The 19,455-nt window shown below is 41.1% G+C and overlaps 1 protein-coding gene and 1 non-coding gene across 2 annotated transcripts in view; one reads left to right on the top strand and one right to left on the bottom strand.

The window, feature by feature from the left end:
- LOC124556682 (zinc finger protein 257-like) overlaps positions 1-19,455 on the bottom strand; it is an 89,502-nt gene that overhangs the window by 12,867 nt on the left and 57,180 nt on the right. The window contains exon 4 of the mRNA XM_047130649.1: positions 11,491-11,668. Coding sequence (XP_046986605.1) covers positions 11,491-11,668 — 178 coding nt within the window. The remainder of the gene's footprint in view (positions 1-11,490; positions 11,669-19,455) is intronic.
- Trnaa-cgc lies at positions 9,924-9,996 on the top strand. The gene has a single exon. It is a non-coding gene; the product is annotated as a tRNA-Ala (tRNA).

Here is a 19,455-nt window from a genome sequence, read left to right as displayed (position 1 = left end):
CACACACACAAAAAAAGAAAGAAGCGCGTTTTAGAAAGATCTTTGACGTGCAGCAGCACATACGCTGCATATTTTTGTATTATGAAAGTATATATTTTAATTCCACCAAACATAGCACCTTGGTTTCCGAAGCATTGAAATCGAGATTGTGATGCACTTTAGTAAGCCAATCATAGTTGATGTCGTGTGATCTCGCCAACTGATGAAAACAGATATTCAAGGCATAGGACACGTGACATAGTCAGCCAATAGCAACCAACATCACTGCTCAGTAGCGCGAACACATAAATAGGAAAAGTTAATGGTTTAAATTAATATACATGGTGTAGCTACAAGATAAGCTACGCTTTCACATATAATATTGGTCTTTTTTGCAAGTGTTAGACTTTAATATACATCACACAAATGTGCCAGTAAAATTTTAAATAATACACAAACTTCTGGGCTCGAAATTGTTGCCCTTTCAGATTGTTAGGCTTTCAATGAGAATAAAATGCTCTGTGATTTCGCACACATAATGTAATTCATCCTGCGTAAAATGAAATTTACTTTGAAAATAACACTTTTCAACCACCATTCACAATATTTTCCTGCGACCTGTTAGAATTAATTGCAGCAGTTGTCAGAGCGCCAGGAAACTGTGTTACTATGCATGCGCAGCTACGATGACGTAGGAAGCCCACATATTCGCATCTACCACAGTCTAACATAACAGACGCGACACTCACTATTGAAAAAGTTGTTAGTGTTTGACAGCTAGAGCGACACTAGCACTCCAAGGGGTGAGAAAGGAGAACTTCAGATGAATCATAAACATAATATTTGTTTTGCATCCCTTTCCTATGTGATTTACAAAATATTTGAATTATTTTTTGCTATCCACGAGAAGACACAGATGTTCCTAAAAATGATTATAAAGTAAGCTGAAGTAGGGATAAAAATCATGAATCCAGTGGCAAGTTACAACACATTCGTGAAGAAACACTTGTTACGTTGGATAGAACTGTAGCTTACCGCATTGATATCAACGGAATATAAACACATAGACTCACACATAAGAAGCACAGACATCTCTACATGCACAAGGGATTGACAACCCACTTGTCTTTCTGTAGGCCTACTGTGTTTTAATCATTGTCACCTGTTGCCACAAGCACGACCTCCATCCGTTATATTATTCGAAGTGGGACAAGCAGCTAAGTCCTCAAAGCCAATAAAACTGTTAAAAGTGCTGTCATATGTTAAATTTGCCATTAGAGATGTTTCATCCAATGAGATATGCACTAGTTTATCATTATTGGAGAACTGCTGTACCTTCCGCATTAAAAGGTGGAACATATTGTCACTTAACCCACATTTTATTTGTATGCCTTCCACATACCTATGTAATGATTTATTGATTCATCCTATCAATCTTTCCAGATTGTGGGAGATTATATACAATACAGTAATTATTTCAGCAGATACATTAATTTTAGCTTTATCCACAAAGGTTCTTGCAGTAGCTGCACTGTCTTGTTTCAAGTCTTTTGCATCTTAAATAATCTAGAAATTCTGCTACTGAATAGAGGCAATGATCCAATAAGAATTCCCTTAGGGTTTTACAAAAGAGTAAGAATGATGATATGTCTTTTACTTTATTTGGAAGACTATTGTAAATTTGTGTAGTGCTGTTTACTGTGGGGGTTTTATAAGCTGATGTCCTTATTGACTTGACATGAAACTTTACCGTTTGTCTTGTATCATGTTCATGGATACTAAAATTTTCCATTTACATCTTTTAAATTGTTTCTAATATATTTGCAGATTTCTAGTATACACATACAGGGAAGAGGGAGAATTGATGACTTTTGGAAGAGGGGTTAGCAAGAATTTGTTTGTCGAGCAGGTTGGGTTGCTCTTACAGTTCTTTTTTGAGTTAAGAAGATGACTGAACTAGATGGCGTATTTCCCCAGAATATAATTCCGTACTGGAGGATGCTGTGGAATTGTGCAAAGTAGACAGTTTGGACAGTGCTATAACTTGCTTTGACAGAGAGTGTTCCATTAATTTTGTTTATATGTGTGTGCCATTTGAAGCTATTTTGAAGCCATAAGACTAAAAACTTTGTTTCTGGAGAAGATGAAACTTTGTTGGAGTTTACTGTCACACTGGTGCAGCATGAATCACCTTTTAAACAGAAATTTAGGAATGTTGCTTTTTGGTATTTATCCTAAATTTATTCAGCTCAAACCATCTATTTAGCTGTTCTGTAGTATTATTAACAGCTGTTTGAAGCTGATTTGGGGTATTTCCTGTAATTAGGATGATTGCGTCATCTGCTAAAAAAAGTGTTTGTTTGTGACTCAATGGTCAGGAATGTCATCAATATACACTCCTGGAAATGGAAAAAAGAACACATTGACACCGGTGTGTCAGACCCACCATACTTGCTCCGGACACTGCGAGAGGGCTGTACAAGCAATGATCACACGCACGGCACGGCAGACACACCAGGAACCGCGGTGTTGGCCGTCGAATGGCGCTAGCTGCGCAGCATTTGTGCACCGCCGCCGTCAGTGTCAGCCAGTTTGCCGTGGCATACGGAGCTCCATCGCAGTCTTTAACACTGGTAGCATGCCGCAACAGCGTGCACGTGAACCGTATGTGCAGTTGACGGACTTTGAGCGAGGGCGTATAGTGGGCATGCGGGAGGCCGGGTGGACGTACCGCCGAATTGCTCAACACGTGGGGCGTGAGGTCTCCACAGTACATCGATGTTGTCGCCAGTGGTCGGCGGAAGGTGCACGTGCCCGTCGACCTGGGACCGGACCGCAGCGACGCACGGATGCACGCCAAGACCGTAGGATCCTACGCAGTGCCGTAGGGGACCGCACCGCCACTTCCCAGCAAATTAGGGACGCTGTTGCTCCTGGGGTATCGGCGAGGACCATTCGCAACCGTCTCCATGAAGCTGGGCTACGGTCCCGCACACCGTTAGGCCATCTTCCGCTCACGCCCCAACATCGTGCAGCCCGCCTCCAGTGGTGTCGCGACAGGCGTGAATGGAGGGACGAATGGAGACGTGTCGTCTTCAGCGATGAGAGTCGCTTCTGCCTTGGTGCCAATGATGGTCGTATGCGTGTTTGGCGCCATGCAGGTGAGCGCCACAATCAGGACTGCATACGACCGAGGCACACAGGGCCAACACCCGGCATCATGGTGTGGGGAGTGATCTCCTACACTGGCCATACACCACTGGTGATCGTCGAGGGGACACTGAATAGTGCACGGTACATCCAAACCGCCATCGAACCTATCGTTCTACCATTCCTAGACCGGCAAGTTCACGAACGCTGGTCCAACTGAGGCGCCAGGTGGAAATGGCATGACAAGCCGTTCCACAGGACTACATCCAGCATCTCTACGATCGTCTCCATGGGAGAATAGCAGCCTGCATTGCTGCGAAAGGTGGATATACACTGTACTAGTGCCGACATTGTGCATGCTCTGTTGCCTGTGTCTATGTGCCTGTGGTTCTGTCAGTGTGATCATGTGATGTATCTGACCCCAGGAATGTGTCAATAAAGTTTCCCCTTCCTGGGACAATGAATTCACGGTGTTCTTATTTCAATTTCCAGGAGAGAGAGAGTGTGTGTGTGTGTGTGTGTGTGTGTGTGTGTGTGTGTGTGTGTCTATATATATATATATATATATATATATATATATATATATATATATATATATATATATATATGAGAAAGAGGATTGGTCCAAAAATGGATCCCTGAGGGACTCCTTTATTTAGAACTTCTGCATCTGAGAAGCATGTCCTGGTGTTTTCCTTTAGTTCATGTTTTATTTGTAGTTTTTGTATCCAGTTTGTCAAGTGCGAAGCGAACCATTTTATTGCAGTGCCTCTAATGTCATATACTTGGAGCTTTCCCAATAGTTTGCTGTGGTCCAGAATGTCAAAGGCTTTACTTAAGTCTAAAAATATGCCAGTGGCTCTTTGTTTTTTGTCTATTGCTTACAGAGCATTTTCTATCAAATCATAGATTGCATTGGTTGTTGATTTATTTTTCCTGAATCCATGATGAGAATCAGTGAGAATTTTGTATTATATATTACTTTTTCTATGATTTTACTAAAGCCTGATAATAATGAAACTGGTCTATAGTTTTCTATATTTGTTTGGTCTCCTTTCTTATGGATAGGGACTACTTTAGCAATTTTTAAACTGTCTGGAAATGTGCCTGTCAGAAAAGATGAATTTACTATATCTGCAAGAGGAAGTGAAATGTTTTTAGTACATTGCTTTATGATGTAATCAGGAATATCATCAATCCCTGATGACATTTTCCTATGAGCTGATGCAGCACTGATGACTTCATCTGGGGTTGTTCCATCAATGTAGATTGAAGAGGAACTAGGGTGCACTTTGTTTTTCTGTTTCTTTCTAGTATCTGTTTTGTCACTGACTATTAAATTATTTGTGATCTCTGCAAAGTCACATTTAAAAAGATCTGCGATGTGTTGGGAGTTAGTTATACTCTTGTTCTCATGGTTACGAGTGATATTTTCCATTTTATGGGACACTTTATTTGCTTCCTTCTTTATGACTTTCCATACTGCTTGGCTTTTATTTGCTGGTTCTGTTATGAACTTATCATTGGCCATTTTTTTGCCTGTCGTATCACTCTTCTGTAGATTAGAATGTATTCCTGTATGTAACTGTTTAGAAGAGGGGATATGTTATTGTTTTTCCTGTATATGAGTAATTCTCTTTTCCTCGCACTTGATATTTTGATCTGTGTTGTTACCCATAGCTTTGTTTTTTTTTTAGCTGTGTCTCGTATGTCTTGTGTTTTGAGAGGGAATGCAATTTCAAAGTAATCAATGAAGATGCTAGAAAATTTCTCAAATTTTTTGTTGGTGTCATCTATTTGCAAAAATTCTTCCCACCTATCTTCAGATAACAGGGAGTTGAATACACACTGATGGAAACATAAAACATTCTGGAAAAACTTGTTTGCCTTATTGCTATAATATAATAAATGTAGAGCAAACGGGTTATTTTTGTCTTTCCATCTTGTAGACGGCATGCTAATCTGGCTTAACAACAAGTCAAGGGCATCTTTTTTTTTGAAATAGCAGGATCCTATAGTCTTCAAAATTTGTTTGTCCTTCTCCACTTTAATCCTTCTGATGCAGTTTCTGTTGCTGTCTGTACTTGACCTTGTCTCATAACAATTTTGCATGAAGTCTAGCGACTTGCATATTCTGATACTCCGCACGCTTTTTCTAGATACGAGTAACTGCACTTAATTTTACCACTTCGTCGAAGGAGGTCTGTGTTGAAGATTCAGACGAATCTGGCACTGATATATGGAGAGTTGAACTGGCTGCTTCTGAGCCATAGGAGTGTTTTACAAATTTAGACGGATTGTCGAACCTTTGTGGCAATTTCCTCTACATTGTCAGTTGCGGTGGCTTATTTGAAATGTCAAACAATGTGGTTATCCGCATTCCACACGAGTTTATTATTGTCTGCATTCGTGAACTGGTTTCGTTCGACGTGTAGCGGACAAAACTTAATTTTATTATAAAAGTAAACAGGGTATTTTTTCATAAGATCTTCTCATCTGCTATTCATTGGCCATGTTATGCCCCTAAAACGAAACATTAATCATCAATATAGATGTAGTTTGCAAGTGAATCCTGACGATACAGTTTAGTAACATGATGGTATATACCACTCAGGGTCCTTAGGAAACATAAAAAAAGATGTGATGTCTTTTTCTTGTTTTTACTGCAATTTATTGGGCTACGCTGCGCTCCGATTTGTAAAAGCCATTGTACAAACCAAAATAAACAACTACTATTCGCTTTCGATTTCACGATCACTTCGAACTTAACAGAGAACTGGCCGCTTGGGGCGCAGCTCGCGCAGTAGGCAACAAAATCGAGGCGAAGTGTCACGACTGTTACGTTAGACTGTGGTATCTACATAGCCTTAACAGATCTTACGCACGTCGTAAACGAAACATAACATCAGAGGGTACTCAAACAGCATCGGAATTTCGTAAACCAGACTAAAATACATAATTCAGCTGAAAGTGCACATTCGTATGTCCAGATTCACGAAGAAGTGAGCCCCAATCCGGACATTTAACTTTTCATTGTGGTTTTCGGGCTGCAAATTTTCTTCGAGTACCAGTACTGGAGTATGTTTGGTTCTTTATGGCATAACGCCATACGTGCCAGGAGATAAAAACGGGTACTTGTAATTCAGCAAACAGTTGACACTAGCCAGTACTGCGGAATGAAACACTTCGTTACAAATAAACTGACTGCCTCTGCGGAAACGATTGATAAAAGCCAAGTTTCTTTAGCAAATCGACAAAAACAACTTCATTGTTCTGCAAGGCAATTAATGCTTGACTTCCAAAAACTTGGAAATAAAATCAAATCAGGAAACTAAAACTAATACCATATTTTAGCCGGAAACAAAAGAAAAATTCAGAGTAGGTATTAAAATCCATGAAGAAGAAATAAAAACTTTGAGGTTCGCCGATGACATTGTAATTCTGTCAGAGACAGCAAAGGACTTGGAAGAGCAGTTGAATGGAATGGACAGTGTCTATAAGATGAACATCAACAAAAGCAAAACGAGGGTAATGGAATGTAGTAGAATTAAGTCGGGTGATGCTGAGAGAATTAGATTAGGAAATGAGACATTTAAAGTAGTAAAGGAGTTTTGCTATTTGGGGAGCAAAATAACTGATGATGATCGAAGTAGAGAGGATATAAAATGTAGACTGGCAATGGCAAGGAAAGTGTTTCTGAAGAAGAGAAATTTGTTAACATCGAGTATAGATTTAAGTGTCAGGAAGTCTTTTCTGAAAGTCTTTGTATGGAGTGTAGCCATGTATGGAAGTGAAACATGGACAATAAATAGTTTGGACAAAAAGAGAATAGAAGCTTTCGAAATGTGGTGCTACAGAAGAATGCTGAAGATTAGATGGGTAGATCACATAACTAATGAGGAAGTATTGAATAGGATTGGGGAGAAGAGAAGTTTGTGGCACAACTTGACCAGAAGAAGGGATCGGTTGGTAGGACATGTTCTGAGGCATCAAGGGATCACCAATTTAGTATTGGAGGGCAGCGTGGAGGGTAAAAATCGTAGAGGGAGGCCAAGAGATGACTACACTAAGCAGATTCAGAAGGATTTAGGTTGCAGTAGGTACTGGGAGATGAAGAACCTTGCACAGGATAGAGTGGCATGGAGAGCTGCATCAAACCAGTCTCAGGACTGAAGACCACAACAACAACAGCCTTCCATAAGTATGTAAATGTATTTTGATTCACTTGCCATCTCACTGCCACAGAAATCCGTTTTCATTTGGCGTGAGAGTTGTAAATGAAGAAGAAACAGCAAAATCACTAAACCTAAACATGGGTCACGTAGAGACTACCGCCCTCTCCACTGCAACTTCGACTGCTCTGCGCATGCGCTACCAAGCTTGGCTGCTTGTTGCTACTGCTGATAACAGCTACAATAACAGCCGTACGCCCATGTAGCCATAAGCGGAAGCAGGTACATACGCGACTCAACTGCTCAAACGAACCTAATGTAAACCGTTGTGACGTAACAGTCAATGGAATCACTTTGTTGTTATAAAGTATTGAATAGTCTTCGTCCTAAGCGCTTTCACACATTTTGGTGTTGGCAGACGCTTGTGTGTGCTTTGGTTTTCTTTCCCTCGTTTATGTTTTATTGTTGCAGTACCTAGCTAAAGCAAAATTCTTTGTTAGAGTATCAGTTCTTACCAGTTAAAATTACAAAAATTTAACTGAAAACTAACACAATCAAAAATTCCAAAAAGTTTTTCCCTGTTTTCTCCTGGATGGAAAAATTCCCGTGTTTTTCCCAGATTTCACGTTTGTCCCAGTGCATATACACACTGTTACAATATGTGATCTCCATCCCTTGTCTTCCTGTATTGACCATCTGCATCTTTTCCTGCATTTTCCTGCCTGCTTCTGTAATACACACATTTCGCCTGTGCCGGATAACATCACATGGTCGTGCACAACTTTCGTGACGTCCAGCAGTACCGGACGCACCCATTACAACCGCACTGCAGACTTTTCTATGTAACACTCATCCACTGGATCTCAGTTATAACACCTCCCAGCTATCAACCACAACATTTAACATCCGAATCCACCCATCCTTCCTCACACATGGTTCTAGTCATTACTTTCGTCTTTCCTTCTTTTTTCCCCCACATGTAACGATAAGTTATGCGCGATCTAAATATCATCATGCCACAAAACCATCCTATTGTTCCCAGCATAATTTATTCCACGCTTTCCACTAAACGAACTGAATGGGGCTTAATTTCCTGTTCTCCTTATAACCACCTAACACTTTCACTCGCCCATTCCCTGTTTCTTATCATCATCCCTACCCTAAGGGGCCCTGGCTCCACCTTTCTGCACCAGAACAGAAAATTATCCCTTTCCCTGGCAAAAAAACAGTCCCATGTGCTGGTCTTTAAATGTTGTCTAAACCATGTAATCCCCACTCTGTTTGACCTGACCACAAAAATCCCCTTCCCTGGATTCCACCCCTCCTTTCACAACAGGCTACACCTTTCTAGATTCCAGCAGTCCTTATCCCTCATGAACCTGGTACTGCAAAAACACCTCTCCATGGCACAGACATCCCTGACCCACCTCTACTCTCTACATAAGATACTGTTACTGTGCAATCTTCATTACATACACAACATTATGAAATAGAAACCTTTGCACTCCAAAACCTGCATGTGCACTCCAGACACCACTGCCACTAACTGTCCAACCTGTTGACATCCTACTTCCACCTTTGGGTACCATTACCCGTCAACATCTAGTCTCCTCACAATGAACCCCCACGCCAACTCCTCATGGCACACAGAAATTTTTCAGTCCTATCAAAAGGCCTAACTTTCTGCCCAGTCATGTTGGACTTGTCAAGGACCTACTCTCCTCCTGATCCCTACAGTGGAAACATTTCTTTGCCACCAATCCCTCCAACCACAGCCAACCTAATCCCATCATTGAACCTTGTCCAGTTCATACCACCATCCAACTGTGACCCTCCCCCCCCTCCAACCAACTAGTCAGTTTCCAGGGATTCATTACCTCCAACTTGGTCTCACCATCGTTGCCCAGGTCCCTTCCTAAGAACACTATCCTTTCAGCAGAAGAAAGCGACAGCATACACAGCCTGAAAACAGATCCAGACCTACTCATCCTCCGACTCCTACTCGTTGCTGCTCATGTCACTTCTTCATACACCAACATCCTTCATGCCCATCGCTTTGCCAATATTGAACACTACCTCTCCCAATTTCCATCAGACACCAAACCCATCACCCCATTCCTCATAACCTTACAAACTATATCCTCACCCACAACTACATTTTCTTTGAAGGGAAGGTATGCAAACAAATCCATGACACAGCCACGGGCAACCGCATGCCATCCTCCTATGCCAACCTGTTTATGGGCCATCTAGAGGAAACCTTCCTAGCCTGCAAAAATTCCTAAACCCTAGTCTGGTTTAGGTTCATTGATGATACCTTCATGAGCCAGACTCGGGGCAAGCACACAATATCCACAGTTCTTCACATCCCCAACACTTTTCCTTCAATCTGCTTCATTCTTCCATCCACTTCACCTGGTCCTCCTCTACCCATTGTGCCACCTTCTTGGGCATTGACCTCCACTCCTCGCTGATGGCTCCATTCAGACCTCTGTGCACATTAAACCCACTAACCACCAACAGCACCTGCATTTCGACTGCTGCCACCCCTTCCACATGAAAAAATCCCTCCCACAAGGCCTAGCAACCCATGGACGATATATCTGCACCGAGTAGAGACCGAGCTAGGTGGCGCAGTGGTTAGCACACTGGACTCGCATTCGGGAGGACGACGGTTCAATCCCGTCTCCAGCCATCCTGATTTAGGTTTTCTGTGATTTCCCTAAATCGTTTCAGGCACATGCCAGGATGGTTCCTTTGAAAGGGCACGGCCAATTTCCTTCCCAATCCTTCCCTAACCCGAGCTTGCGCTCCGTCTCTAATGACCTCATTGTCGACGGGACGTTAAACACTAACCACCACCACCACTGAGAAGAACTCTCTCGCACAGTATGCTGAAGGCCCCTCAAAGATATTCACAAGCAGGTAATACATTGCAAAACCTAGTGCACAATCACCCTGGACTGTAACAGATGAACCCTATGCTTCACCAAAACTTTTATCATCTCACGTCCTGCTCTGAAATGAGGGACATTACACCCAAGATCCTTCCCACTCTTTCTAAAGTGGTGTTCCATTGCCCACCCAACCTACACAACATCCTAGTCTATCCCTAAGCCACTCCAAACCCCAACCCCTTGCACAGAGATCATATCCTTGTGGCTGACCAAGGTGAAAGATCTGCCCATTCCACCTACCCAGTACTTCCAAACTCCAGTCCTGTCACAGGCTTATCCTACCTCATCAGAGGCCAGGCCACATGCTTTCACAAGGGGCCGTGTCATATACCAACTCTGCTATAAATACTGCACAGCCTTTTATGTTGGTATGACAACCAACCAGCTGTCCACCATGATGAATGGCTACCGCCAAACTGTTGTCATAAACAAAGCTGACCACCCGGTGTCACAACATGCAGCTGAAGCAACATGCTCAATTTGAACAGCTGCTTCACAGCATCTGGATCCTTCCCTCCCCCACCAGCTTCTCTGAGCCATGCAGGTGGGAGTTACCCTTAAAACACATCCTTCACTCCCAAATTGTCCTGGCCTCGAATCCCAGGTATCCACTGTCCCCACACCCTTGACCGAACAGTTTCCCCTTCCTCCGTCCTCTTATCCCCTCCCAATTCACGTCCCCACATAGCCTTCAGCATGTGCTGCTTCCCACTGGCTGCTACAACTATACCTGCCGCCACCCCCCCCCCCCACCCCCCTCCGGCATTCCTAGCTGGCAAACCGGCCTCCTTCCGAGGTGTTAGCCACCCACCCCCAGTCTCCTTCCTGTGTGTGTGTGTGTGTGTGTGTGTGTGTGTGTGTGTGTGTGTGTGTGTGTGTGTGTCCACTCTAGCTCATAAAAGGATAACTCTGAAGGCTTGCAAGTTTTCCTTCTTCTATTTATTTTATTTACTGTTTATTTAGCCTGACTAGATTATGGCCTTAAGATCCTCTCTTCTCACCTACCAGGGATTTTAACATTTACTAACTGACAATAAAAGGTGTCCAAATGCTTCAAAAAACCATTTTTTTCTATAACTGTGTGATAACTCCCTCTGGCACTCGGCGCCTCAAATGTACAGTATTCAGCTACTGCCACATGAAATACAACAACAACAACAACAACAACAACACTGTAAACATTAAAATGTAGTTATGGTGCTATCTAAAGAAAGGGGCATGTGCTTGCTTACTTGCAATGTTTGTCCTTCGCTAGTTCAAATGTTTCCTCCTTTACTAACACATAATCTCCAATGCGAGGCTCTTTAATGTTGAACGTAGGCTCAACTGGTGATTCAGCTCGTGCACACAGTTCTTGCATTACATCATTTGGCTCAACTGGCACACACAGTTGATCTTCATTTTCCTTATCTGTAATGAGAAAAGTGACTGCATAAATGTGATATGTGGAAAACTATTGAGAAGTAAACAGATTTCAAAGCAAAAAATCGCTGACATAACTATTTTATCAGGCTACACAGCCATTACTATTGACACATGGAGTCAAAGCAATCACTGCAAATAATCCTACTGTTTCCACCAACCACATGCCCTGGGTCTACTGAAAAATTCAATCAGAATGGCAATGGCAAACATTTATCAGGCACTGCTGGCCTCCTGCCATGGTGGACTATGGATCAAGCTCAGAGTCATGCAGCTGTTCAGCTGTCATCAATCATGTGGGAACACTCCAAGCTGCCTGCCTCTGCTTGTGTGGGCAGGTGCTGCTGTTGTGAGCCATCTTATCCATGCTGAATCCACAGTGTGATTCTGCGCACCTCAGCACACCCTGTACTGTGCAGCTAGGCAGCCGATTCTGAGACTGACAGACAACTGATCTTCCTCCAGGTGCAAGGCTTATACATGGCTGTAGCTTGCATTTTGGGCCACCACCCACTGTTGTGGTCAGCATCCTTGCCAAGTCACTGCCATCATCATTCTACCAATTGGGCACCACTGCTGATGGCCACTTCTGTTCGCAGGCCCTCTACACCTTACATATCCTGGGATTGTTGGCTTCTCCGAGCACTGTCACAACTGTTATAGTTTGCTAAGCAATAAATGAATGTTTCAACAATATTGTTCCATGATGATATGTTGGAAAAATACCAGGCATTCAGTCACCACTCCAATGGCATCCTGCCCAGAGTGGTGAACTACTGGCTTCCTGATTTCTGCCTACCCACTTCAACCACCCACCAGAGAGGCTTGCCATCCCAGCCACTATGCATTATAGGTTGCCCGGCATATCGTGTTCCTCTTCTCTGTGGGGAAAAATACGAACAGTCCTGGGCAGATAAGCCATTCAACCTTTTTTTTGACAAGCCAAGAAGACAACAGAAACAGAGACACTAAGTTCAATAAGGCAGTCATGGTTAATCGATTCCTTGAATTTGTAACATTCCTTGTGATTGTGACAGCAATTGTATTGCCCAAAAAGAGCACTGTTGCCTAATTGAATTAATGCAAATTGGTGGTTCGAGAGTAGTCTCACAGACAAGCACAGAACTGTCTCTTGTTCCATGGCTCAACCTACTGAGATTCCCTCATAAAGGAAGTTACTAAGATAGGAATATACAACATCAAATAAAACCATGGTAGTTTCCATATTCTTAGCAGTGCATAGCAGCAGATATTCACTGCTACAACTATGTACCTCAAGTTACCTAATTTCTAAAGAGATTCATGATTCATGGTGTTCTTAGCATCCCTCCATTGCAAACATCAACACAATCTGTGATGCATAAAGGCAGGTAAAGTTTCACATTCTGGGCCCCAACACACCAATCAGACCTGACAGATAGCCAGGTCATCCTCTGTCAATGGTGTCAACGAATGCAGTGCTGAGGGCCATGCAGTCAGCACATCACACTCGCAGTCATCGTCAAGTTTTTTGACCTTAGAACTGCTACTTATTAGTCAAATAGCTACTCAGTTGGCCTCAAGAGGTTGAATGCACCCTGTACTACTACTCCCATCAAGGAAAATTTCCTGATAGTACTGGGAGTCGAACTCAGGTCCTCTGCATGGCAGTCAGCTGCGCTAATCACTATCTACGGAGGTGAACATAATCTGCAGCAGCATGTGCAAATTCCTTGATTTTTGCACATCATCAGCATAATGCTTCTGGCCAACTATTAGGTATAAAAGGCCAACATAGCATCCATTAGCCAGACAGTTACCGACAACAATGATGGATGAAAGTCACTGACGGCTTGAGTGCTCATTCATGCTTCAGGAAGAACAAAACCATGAAAATTTTATCCATTCAGTAAAGTTATTTACAGAGTAACTAAGAAAGCTAGATAATTTAAATGTGAGATGACCTTGCTGAATCACCCGTGTGAGACAGTGTGCCAACCATCCTAAATTGAGGGGTGTAAAATTGTACACCACTCAAGTAAAGAAAGAAAAATATGGTGTTTACAGTCCATTTAATATGCTATCACTATTTCCATGAAAGCTGCATCCACAAGTTGCAAATAAGTTTGATTTGGACAGATAGGCACCCCATTTTACCTACACAAGAAACAAAGGCTGGCATCCACAAATTAGGATCAGAAATGGTAGTCAACACTATTGATGACAACCTTAAGAGGTATGGCAAATAACAATCAACTTTAAAGGGACCATTTGTGGCTATTCTTTTTATGTTTAGAAAGGTCAGCATCAGATGTGCGAGCACCCCAGAAGGCCCATTTTTTGAGGCATTCTGAGGATGTTAGGTCCTCATCAGTACTCTGTGTTGGAGGGGGGAAAAACATGTCATGAGCATACAAATGTCCATTTTGCAGCCATATTTATCATCAAAAATTAAATGATGTCTCTCAAATGGACAATGACTACAAACGCTCTACATTCCTCCATTGTGCACATTACACTAGCTTACAGAAAACATAAATATACTATATATGTACCTTTAGTAACAAGTCTACCAAAAGCTAACATTTACTACAAACTGTTGACTAAAATATGAAAAGAGATGTATTCACCAAAAAACTGCACAAGTTAAAAATCTGAGCTGTAATGTTAGGCTTTTTCTCTCTCTGAAAAACCTATTCATATTTTTGAAACAGTCACATTCGATTAACAGTCAGTATGGTATTAGATTCTTGTTTCTGTGCCTAACTATTGCTTAAAGTTTATTTCTCTATGTCAAATGGCTGTCTTGTACTCATATCAGTGTTAACTGCATGCTCAATAGAAGATTTGTGCGACATTTTTTTAACAATCTGAAACCAGGTAGTTTGCAGGTTATTTAAAAAACTTAAATGCAATACTTATACGGGCACATGCTGCCAATAGTAACTAAAATAATTTAGTAATAACAAAAATTAATTCTCTTATGCAATACATTCTCCAAGTTTCTAAATAAAAATTATTTCAGAAGGATATAACGAGTAGGCAGAAACTTATCACCATCTATCTATCGAGCAATTTACATAACTGGGTGAGTGATCAACAAACTTTTTCTACAGGATAATTTGCTTCTTTTGGAAACCAGGGCTAGATTTGACACACACTAATAATTTTTTTTCTAGTTGAGTAACTGTGGATATTATCACTTATTTCAGAATATAACAGATGACGAAGAACAAACTTCATAAGAGTATACATGTACTGTGAAATTGTTGTCAGACTGGTCAGCTCTTTAAATTGGCAACTATCATATGAATGAGTGAATGCTACATGATACGAGTAATCTGAAACAATGTCCTTTATAGATACTGTTTGTTAACATTCATCCCCTAAACTGTTGTTGTTGTGTAGTTAAAGAGAATCTGAAGAAATGTGAGTATTTATCAATATTTCAAGACTGATACAACAAAAAATCCACTTCAGTTTCTGGTAATTTCCATTTACTGCACAACTTGTTTTGAAACCCAAAGCTTCAACTTGAGGCACCACCAACTACGAACAAGAGGAGGAGCTACGAGTTTAAAAATATAATAAAAACAGTCTAGACCACATACAATATTTTATTTTCGAAAATGATGACTGGTTTTGACCAATACCTGATCATCTTCAGACCATTACATATTTCTTGCTGACTGCTGAAGCTTGTGGCATGGAGCACTAACGGCTCCTGGCTGGTGTTAAGAACAACTGCCACCTGAAGTTGCTCTTCACACCAGCCAAGAGCAGTCAGTGCTTCATGCCACCAGCTCCAGAAGTCAGCAAGGAGTATGTACTGATCTGAAGATGATCAGGTATTGCTCGAAACTGGTCACCGTTTTTAAAATAAAATATTTTACATGGTCTAGACTGTTTATATTATATTTTTTATAGTATTTTATGACTGCAGACATTTCCTAAAACCATGTTTCAAAAACTTATAAACAGGAGTGTTCGGCACAAAATGTCTAAAAGTCAGTCTATCAGAGGGCATCAGAATAAAAAGATAAAAATACAACTAAAACAGGATGTATGAACAGTATAAAAATATATATCTAAAAATTGAGCAGTAAGACAATGACAGGTGATGTGTGGTAGGAGAATGATGCCAACCATAAAGATCAGTAAACGCACATTCACTCATCTTTAAAAAAAAAGAGTCAATATAAAAAGCTTTGTCACAATTACAGCAATATATGCAACAGGAATAGCAATGTACATGTATAAGACAGCATGAGGCATCCACACAGCACCAGACATAATAAAAATTAGCAAGAAGCAAAAAGTGATTTAAACTATGACTAAAGAAAGTGAGTAAAGAAACTGAGCCTACGTATAGTGGATAAGAACACTATAATTAGGGAAAGATGAAAATGCTACTAACACAAGAGTTACTGATAGTATACAAAAATATATCTAAAACTTAAGCAATGAAATGACAACAGGTGAAGAGTGGCACAAGAATGATGGCAATCTCCACCACTATCCTAAAAGACATATCCTTGACATCCTTCACGAAATACAAAATTTTGCACTATCTGAACCAGAACCCTGTGTTTAGGGTAAATGGACAAACTATGCTTAAACCCAAGTTTATTCCCAATAACTATGAATTTCTTAAGCACTAAGTCTGCCAAGCTTCTATTCTTTAGTACCTGAAAAATTATTTTCACATTGATACTCTCATGTATTTAATATACCTTATGTTATTTCATTTTAATGACTTCGTCATTACACTGAACATCCTGTAACTGAATTTTAGCATTCTTATCAACTACACGTAGGTTTAGTTTCTTCACTCAGCTTCACTTGTTCTAGTTTATAGGCCATTTTACTTATCACTTATTTTTATTACATCTAGTGCTGTGTAGATGCACCGTTCTGTTTCATATATTTACATTGCTATTCCTGTCATGTATATCAGTTTAATTCTGACTAAGCTTATTATAGTAAGACTTTGTTTTGGCTCTTGAAGCCAATACTGGTTCCAGTTCATCACTGGCAGTTCGGTACAGCAACTGGTTATGATATTTCCTTGAATAAAAGCAGTCTCAGTTGCAAAATTGTTTTTATTCATACCAATAATGCATTTTAGCCTTGTGAAATATCATCAGATTATCTGAAGAACATAAAACAGAAATTTTTTAATGTAACAAACAGTAACATAACGCAGCATGATTCTTAACTGTGCAACCACACAAAAATTGATAATAGCGTATCTCTAAACTCACATAAAAATGTAGAAGAAGTAGTCTCATACATGAGTTGCAACAACAGGGCATAAAATAAGAACAGAAATCATCTGGATAAGGCATCAGCTGGTCAAAAGTCTTATCAGACTGAAGAGAGTCTAAATGGAAATCAAACTAAATTAATTAAATTACTGGGAGGCAATGAAGGATGTAAAACAAATAAAATATGTGAACAGTTAGATACCTTACTTGTGCTAAGACAAGATCAGAACATTGTGCAGAGTGTAAACACACAAACAACATCCACGCTACAAGCTAGAAAGTGTTCCTGTGAAACACGTCCGCTAAGCACTACAGGAAAAGCTACTATGAGGTATACAATAAGAGGCACAGTACCTGTACCACCTGTGTGGCCTAGATGACACAAGCATCAACCACAGCTGAATAAGCCATATGCATTACTTAATGGGAATCAAAATTAAAATTAATTAAAGTGTATATGGCTATGTTCGCAAGGGGCAGAGACAACTTACATTATGGAAGGTTATGACATTTAACTGATAACACCTGGGGCTAACAAAACACAAAGTGCGGGATAAAACATTGCTGTTTACAAAATTGCTGAGAAGGAAAACTTGTGAGTAAAAAGGTCTTAAATTGTAGCTTAGGCCACCACAAACCAAGTGGGGTAAGTAATACTGCTATCAGAGGGTTACGATGTTACCACAATAAAATATATAAAAGCATCTAATAAATGACCAATTAACTGGTGACAATTAAAGATCACAGAAAAATAATATATGGGAAAAACGTTGCCACTCACAAAAATGCTTAAGATGAAGTGTTTAAAATTGCATAACAGGATCTTAAAACATAACTTAACCCATAGAGTGAATGATCGAACTGTTGGAGGATTTACGAAGGCAACATAATTAAATACATAAAAGAATCTTTAAGCAACCAGGAGTACATGAGAGGGGGAAAAAAAGAAAAAAACACAGCTTACTAATAAATATCCTCTGTGGATGTACTTTTATTAAAAAATACTATAACCAAAACATGCAAGTAGCAGAAGCAAGAATAATAAAGTATGTTAGTCTTACCTAAAAGCAAAAAATATTATGGGAGAGACATTATTGTGGGCATCATTCAGTTTTACATTTTCCACAAACCCACCACTAGTGATGCAGTCATACATGCTTTCTCCTGTCACCTTTACCGCAGTAAGATTAGCTTCTTGCAATCCATGCTATACTGCATCAGTGACCTTCCGTTAAGCCATTTATACAAAGACAAAGAGTTAGCTAATCTAAAACATATTCCGATCAGCAATGGGTATAGCTCAATGATAGTCGATGATTTTTATAAACAAAAGACCCCACCAAATGAGTCCAGAATCCCACTAATCTTGACAAAAAATTGTGAAGACCCCATTTGTAGCGAATCTCTCATGTGGCTTTGCTAAGCTGTTTAAGAAGCAAGATATGGAAGTTGTTTCCTCATCAGCTAATAAAGTGCAAAATTATTACACCCACAATGAACACGACACGAAGACAAATATGCAGGTTCTGGTGCTTACAGGATCGACTGCAAAGACTGTGATGCATCACATGGGGACTGACTGATAGAAAGCTTATAATCAGATTTAATGACCATTTACTTATTAAGAGAGGACAACTAAAGCATCATTCTGCCTTTGCTGAGCACCTGAAATCAAGTGGCCATCAGCCTCCAACTTGAATAACATAAGCATGCTGCACACAGCTCACAAAGGGAAGAAGATGAATTGGCTCCAAGAGATGGGGATTATAAAACACCTAGATGATAGTCATGAGGGTTTTTGAACTATCAAAACCCCAGAAGCACGTTATTGCCTACTCCCACCATTTCCAACAAAAAGTCACCACCTCCCCCACTCCTCCTGCCACCCATACCCCAGTCCCTGCCCTCCACACCTATGTCCTGTCAACCCCAGACCCTAAGTTCCTTGATGCCCGTACCCTCACCATGGAGATATGAAGGTGTCTACCTGGTTGTCCCATCTCCCAGCTGATTCCTCGCAGGGACTCGGTCCTCATCAAGTCCCCCTCCCCCTCCTTTCACATGGATTTCCTCTGTAAACTCCTGCGCATTATGTTTGGTCCACATGCTTCTCTGACACCCTTCCTTTCCTCTTCCTCTGGCCCTTCAGCCCCAGTCTCCCCGTCATCCCCCCACCTACACTGCCGTGATCACCAAGCTCAGCCCGGTGATCACGGAGGCTGAGGTGTTGGCGGAACTGAAATCACACCCGGACCTGGAAATTCGCTCTGACTGACATATCCACAATGCCTCTGGTCCCATTAATCTCATGTGGGTCTTTTTGGAGTCCGCCCCCTCCATTTACCACCTCCTCACCCAGGGTGCCCTGATTTTCCACCATCGCCACCCTGTTGAATCCTCCAAATCCCCCCCTCAATCCAACCTCTGCCAACACTGCCTCATGTACAACAATCACCTGACCCCCAACTGCAAAAAGTCCCCTCACCTGTCCTCATTGCAAGGCCTCCCACTTTCTTAAACACTGCCCCA

Source organism: Schistocerca americana, chromosome X, assembly GCF_021461395.2.
Source record: "Schistocerca americana isolate TAMUIC-IGC-003095 chromosome X, iqSchAmer2.1, whole genome shotgun sequence".
Classification (NCBI taxonomy): domain Eukaryota; kingdom Metazoa; phylum Arthropoda; class Insecta; order Orthoptera; family Acrididae; genus Schistocerca; species Schistocerca americana.
Note: the sequence above shows the minus strand (reverse complement) of the source record. Positions and strands in the feature narration are given on the sequence as shown.